The 6,730-nt window shown below is 34.2% G+C and overlaps 1 protein-coding gene across 2 annotated transcripts in view; it reads left to right on the top strand.

Annotated features, from left to right (window-relative positions):
• LOC108903880 (osmotic avoidance abnormal protein 3) overlaps nucleotides 1–6,730 on the top strand; it is a 23,165-nt gene that overhangs the window by 4,988 nt on the left and 11,447 nt on the right. For both annotated transcript variants that reach the window (XM_018706220.1, XM_018706221.1), the window contains exons 2-8: nucleotides 626–775; nucleotides 1,153–1,367; nucleotides 1,594–1,679; nucleotides 1,732–1,911; nucleotides 1,966–2,156; nucleotides 2,210–2,347; nucleotides 2,468–2,943. In XM_018706220.1, coding sequence (XP_018561736.1) covers nucleotides 626–775; nucleotides 1,153–1,367; nucleotides 1,594–1,679; nucleotides 1,732–1,911; nucleotides 1,966–2,156; nucleotides 2,210–2,347; nucleotides 2,468–2,943 — 1,436 coding nt within the window. The remainder of the gene's footprint in view (nucleotides 1–625; nucleotides 776–1,152; nucleotides 1,368–1,593; nucleotides 1,680–1,731; nucleotides 1,912–1,965; nucleotides 2,157–2,209; nucleotides 2,348–2,467; nucleotides 2,944–6,730) is intronic.

Here is a 6,730-nt window from a genome sequence, read left to right as displayed (position 1 = left end):
CTTTTATCAAAGGAAAATCGTGTCATCATTTTTAGGAGGCGTAAGATAAATCATTTCAAATTTAAAATGAAATTCAATGTAAAATCTGAAATACCGCTGCATACGCACTGTGTTCTGGTAGTAGCTGTAGTCGCCCAGGTGCATCGAGTGTACGAACTGGTCGGTTATACGTCAAATACTAACCTGGCGAGCTTTGCTGTCAATTAGAGAGCGCTTCCAAAAAACAAGTAAACAACAGTGGCGCGTACAGAGGTAAAATGTAGTACATATGTGGAATTTAGGAAACAAATTGGATTTATAATAAATTACATTTAAAATAAATAGTTTATGAGAATAAAGGTATTTTTGTAGCAACAAGGGTGCCAGACCCCTGATCCCCTCGTCCCTTCATAATGTATAAAGAAATTATTCAATTTGTGAAACCCTTAAAGGCGTATTTCATTGGTTCCCTTGACAGGCAATGATTTATTACTTTGCATCGAAAATGATCGTACTATAGTTTAACGTTACGCTCCGTCACTTCCTAGATGGATCTACTTGTTCTATCACTGTCTTACTAAAACTGTGATTACTTGTCTAAAGAACACCAGCCTTAAAGGTAATGTACTATGCATTTTATTTTCAGTGTGTGGTGAGGACGAAAAATTGTATGATCGAAACATGGGACCCCAGCGAAGGACCATCATTTCCGAAACAATTTACTTTCGACTCCACCTACGATCAGGATTCACAAACGGAAATTATTTATAACGATATCTGCTATCCCCTCGTTGAGGTAAGAAATCCTAGTTCAAACTCTACAATCTACAATGTTTGCATAGTATGAGCATTCATAAATGTTTACCAGCCTCGTGACCGCCGAACATGCTTTGTTTACAACAATGACAAACCGTTATGTCTATGCTCAAGATAATGCGACGCAATAGCTGATTAGTTGAATTAGAACTACACTAATTGCAGCCAGTGAAACAGGATGTTGTGTTTTAAAGCAATCTTGATCTTATCGATTTAATGTTTGATTTTATCTAAATTTAATTGTCAATATGAAGGAAATAAAATTACTATTCCGAACAAAATTACTAATCACGTGGCTTGTAATCATTTATGAAGTTCTGTATCAAGAAACAAACATAAAAATTACATGTTTTTCAGAGTGTTCTTGAAGGTTACAATGCTACGATCTTTGTATATGGACAAACAGGCTGTGGTAAATCATTTACAATGGAAGGAATAAAATCAGATGATGGATCGCAGAAAGGAGTTATCTCAAGGGCTTTTGAACACATTTTTGAGGCCATCTCCGTCACCACTGGCGTCAAATATTTAGCATTAGTTAGTTACTTAGAAATTTACAATGAACAAATAAGGTAATAATATTTCAAAGACGTTATCATTTAGTTGCAGCAAAAAAAACGAATGTGTTGTAATATACTATCCCTTCCTCCACATAACTATTTACTTTAATTTTTGTGCTTAAAATGTGTAATACAAGTATCATCAACATTATTCCTTTTAAGCAAACATAATATATTCAATCAACTAAGTTATTATCTTGTTTTCAACTATATTTTAATTTTTTTGTGTACTTTTCAGAGACTTATTATTGCCTAGTGAAAAGTTAACAAATGGACCTACACTGAACTTAAAAGAGAGTCCAAGTGAGGGTGTCACAGTTCCCGGTAAATATTTCATTACGCAAGTTAAAAAATTATTCGAATTTGTTTTCTTCAGGTTTAACATCGCACCCAGTACACAATGCATCGGAGTGTGAGAGTTTTTTAAACATCGGGTCGAAAAACAGAATGATCGGTGCCACGTTAATGAACCAAAATAGCTCCAGGTCCCACAGTATATTCACTATAAGTATCGAACAGATTAGTAATTTGAATAATAACGAAAGTATAAGGAAAGGTAGGGTTAAAAAAAAATATTAAAATATGTATGTATGTTTAATTAAATTTTTAGGTAAACTGAATCTAGTAGATTTAGCCGGATCGGAAAGGCAAGCTAAAACAGGCGCTACCGGAGACAGACTTAAAGAAGCAACAAAAATCAATTTATCCCTAAGTGCCTTGGGAAACGTAATATCAGCTTTGGTAGACGGCAAAGCCAAGCATATTCCATACAGAGACTCAAAACTTACAAGACTTTTACAGGTAAAGTCCTTGAACGATACGAGATGAAATTTATACCCGTTTTTCAATTCTAGGACTCTCTAGGAGGGAATACGAGAACACTTATGATAGCCTGTGTTAGTCCTTCTAGTAGAGATTACATGGAAACATTGTCTACACTCAGATACGCCAACAGGGCCAAAAATATTCACAACAAACCTAAAGTTAATGAGGTAAATATCACTACAAACGTAAAAATGTACCTGTTACACAAAACATATAAATATGTTGGTGCTTTGACAATGACATTTGTTCTGTAAAAAACTCACAACTTTCCAACTGATCTTTTTTAGGATCCGAAAGATGCCATCCTGAGACAGTACCAAGAGGAAATTGAGAGGCTAAAACACCTACTAGAAAATAAACAGAACAACAGCCTAAAACTTGAGGACTTAACGCACACCCCCGAAGAAGAAATAAACAAAAATATACCCTCCAACAGCGCAGATTTCGATGCCCGACGCGACAGGCTCTTGCAGGAGTATCAAGACGAAATGAAGAAACTGAAAAACCTCCATGAAAACGAAAAAAATGAAAAAGAGATTGTGCTGAAACAAATTCAAATGATAAAGGAGGAATATGAAAGTAATATACAGAAGCTTAACAAAGAAATCGTTCAAAAGCAGAAGAGAGAATTGTGCTCGAAAGAAGAAATAGTGAAACGGATTGACGTTCTGAAGGCAGCGATGATTGGTGGAGAGAAGGCCAATGATCACGAACTTTCGGAAAGACGGAAAAAGAAGAAATTAGCAGCGGAAAGAAGAGCAAGGTAACGACTAATTAATTCACTTAAATATGCCACAATAAACATTAATAAGCATTAAGGGCTAACGCCAATCTAGTAGTTGGGAAAAAAGGGCGATTTTCAGGGATTTTCAAGGAAAAATCGATACAAGATATAGTGTCAGGAACAAAAAGGTTTTATTTTACATGTATTCAGATAGTCTTGTCAATTTTTTCAAATGATTTGGATTCAAAATGACAACTGTAGGTGATGGCAAGCAACAACACCTTTTTTTTCCAAGGGCTGAATGACCAGAAGGCTTTCTTATTAAGGGATAGTATGGGAACAAAAAAACTAAAATTTTCTGATATTACATACTAAAACCTAGAGAATATCGTAAGAAAATTAAAAAATATTAATAATTGCTGATTTCGTGAACATTAAAAAAAATATATTGAAAGAATGAAAAATGTTGCATTAAATCGTTAATAACAATGAAAATTATTAATCAATCGATAAACCAGTGCGATGTTCCCCGAGTTATATTATTGTGAAGCTCTGTACAAAATTTCAAGTTGATTTGTTGAAAACTTTATTAGTTGTTTCAGACCTGTTAAAAAACGGTTTTAAAGTTTTTGGTGCCATAGCCATATTAATATTTTCTTCATCCTCTTCCTTTCGGCTTGATCTGAGACTCAATCTCATGATCGATTTATTTGTAGCTCTATCTGGGTGGCTGTTTCAGGAAGGCACACTATATTTTTCTCTAAAACTTTATTTTTCCATAAAAGCATAAATTTTAATAAGGCCGGTGTCCCATGCATCCGAAATCCGATGTACGATATCCGAAAATATTTTAATTCGTACGAATGATAATATTATAATTCACATGCATCCGAAATTAATCTCATAGAAATCAAGTATAGAACCATGGAATTTATTACAAGATGAAGGTGAAACATTTTCAAATAACAACCATAGGTATATATCGTAGAAAATATACGTAGTATTATATTTTCTACATTCGACATTATAATATAACATTTATTTGACTGTAAATATACCAAACAACAGTCATAGCATGTTAAGAAATAAAAAAGTGAGGTTAAAAAACGTACGATTTCGGATAAAAGTTAAAATTATTTCTACTTTTTCCGACGTCGTATGAATTTAAAAAATTTCGGATGAAAATGAGCGGTAAAAATTTGAATGTATATTAACCAATAGCAACACTTTCGGACCTTCGTATCGTCGGAATTCGGATGCATGGGACACCGGCCTAACGCTTATTTTTCGCACATCACATAACCCAATACCCCAATACATAACCTCTTTTTTTTCCTAACCACAACACAACCACAAAACATATCCTATCAACTAACCATAATGGCCGGTCCTCATGTACAATTATTTACTGCGGAACTGCGGAGATGCGTAACTGCGAATCTCCGCAATTTTCAAACTACCGTCCAAATGCAAATGTCAAAAATAGTAGATGCGGATAACCTAGAAATTTGTACCGGTTNGAAACGTTGCTGTTTCATTACAGAAATGTAGCACTTGAAAACTTACTTAGTGAAACATAGCCGAAACATTCCAATTGAAGAGAGTTTGAAACATTACTCGAAACATTCCCTTTCGATCTCAGAAACGTAATAACGACAAACAAACAACCCTTTGCTTTTGTTTATCTTATGGAACTTCCATTAGTTCCATTGGGCATTACTTAAATTTTGCTCTCAAGCCCCATCATTATAGCAAGCGTTAGTTCATTTGCCTTTGTTATAGTCATGGGTAACACCGTGTTGAATGGCGCTTTTGTGTTGACACCTCTCTGGGTGTCATGGGTGCTGAAACAGTCCATGTGACACCATGACACTTAATAACACCCAAGATGGCAGAAATTGTGGATTGCGAGTTACTAAACGGCGCGCGGTCTCACGAGTCACCATCCTGATTCTCGATGGGATGGGGATTATATTATGACACCGCGGAAGCGCGATTATGGGAGTTAAGGGGCCACAGAGTCCCCGATTTAATCTTTTTTCCAAAACTTATTTATTACGTATATAAAACTTGTGAGTAAAACAATTTAATACTCAAAATATACCTAGGCATTTTAATTATTAAAACTCAAGTCGTTTAAAATATCTATATATTTACATAAAACACGAATAAAAATAAATATCTTTGATAAAAAAAAACATATCGCAAAATTAAAAAAACATAAAACTAAAACTGAAACATTAAAAAAATACTGATAGCTATGGCTATCGTAAATAAAACAAAATAATCAAAAATAAATTACAAAAATTGGACAAATTAGAATTATATTGTGAACTTATAAAGGAACCGGCATGTCATAACGAGATTGAACGCGGCGCAGACACGCAGACAGTGCCACACATCTGCATCTATCCTATCCAGTTTACTGTATCATGTATCATGACACAATTGTGCTGACACGTTGTGTTGATACAGCAAGCCGTGTCGGTATTGTTGTGTCAATACACGAAAATTTACAGTGTTACCCATGCCTACTTTGTTATATGTACAACCAGACATAAACAGAAAAAAAATTGTGGTAGCATATTTGTAATACAAGTCTAGAAAAAATGTATGTTCGTGACTTGCGCAGACCGCGCGTAACAGCCGGAATTTATTTATTTCTCGTGTGCCGTTTTCAATTCGTATTATGTTAGGTGTTAGGTTAGGTTTGCGGTTTGCCTTTACCCGTTTGCCTGGCTTCGTTGTTCTTCATCGTTACCAGGGAGAATAGTCTCCACGATCGTTACTTTGATGCTATTTTATGTGATAATTTATAGTGTGTGCAGTTGTGGTTATTGTAAGGTGCATATAAAATAATGAATATTGATGCAAAATGTTTAAAACGATATGTGTAGAGATTTCGAATTTTGCGTCACATCTACCTAAACATAGTTATTATACCCACTACCTAATACCTATGAAAGACAAGAGGACAGTGTTGCCAGATGAAAAAAAATATATATGGTATCCGACACTTGAAAAAAATGGTATTTTACTGAAAAATATGGTATCTTGATAATACAAAAATAACAATGTTTTATACATAATCAATAAATAAAAAAATAATAGTAATATAGAATATGCATTTTAAGCTCTATATTTAAGTGACAAAAAACGGGTCTATTTCTGGTCCTAACACTTTTGGTTAAATTTTAACGTTAAGGCCACAGTTAAAATTTTAACCTCCCGTTGTTTAACCATATATATATATATGTGTGTGTGTGTGTGTTTAACCCGATACTGTATTCTGTAAAAAATTAAAGGGTTTATTTTAACCAAATATGTTAAAATTCCGCGGGACCAAAATAGATGCTGTTAAAAGTTAACGGCTTGACAAATGGTATAATTGATGTCTAATATTTATAACATTACAATGACCCTTCAAATTAAATCATTCCAAGCTTAATTTGCAACCACAATTTCATGTGGCTGCAATTTGTTGTTTAGCAAAATATTGCTGACTTCTGAAAATCTACTGGATCTGTTTTTTGCCGTGCGTGAGGCACGTTTCTTATTTTCATCCCCCATAACTCGGCTAAATGCACGAGTTTCATACATGAGCCACGTGTTTTAGAGAGTAGAGTAGTGATGTGCCATGTTTCGTAAATACCTTTTATAGCAGCACATGAAATAAAAATTTTTTGTTAAAAATATGGTAGTAAAATGGTATCTACAACCAAAAAATGGTAGAAAAATGGAAAATGGTATCCTCAAAAAACTTATAGGTATGATAGGTGAAAAAATGGTATAAATACCATAAAAATGGTATATCTGGCAACACTGC

The sequence above is a fragment of the Anoplophora glabripennis genome, unplaced genomic scaffold (genome assembly GCF_000390285.2).
Source record: "Anoplophora glabripennis isolate ALB-LARVAE unplaced genomic scaffold, Agla_2.0 scaffold49, whole genome shotgun sequence".
Lineage (NCBI taxonomy): Eukaryota > Metazoa > Arthropoda > Insecta > Coleoptera > Cerambycidae > Anoplophora > Anoplophora glabripennis.
The sequence above is the reverse complement of the archived record's forward strand: the minus strand, read 5'-3'. Positions and strand labels throughout refer to the sequence as shown.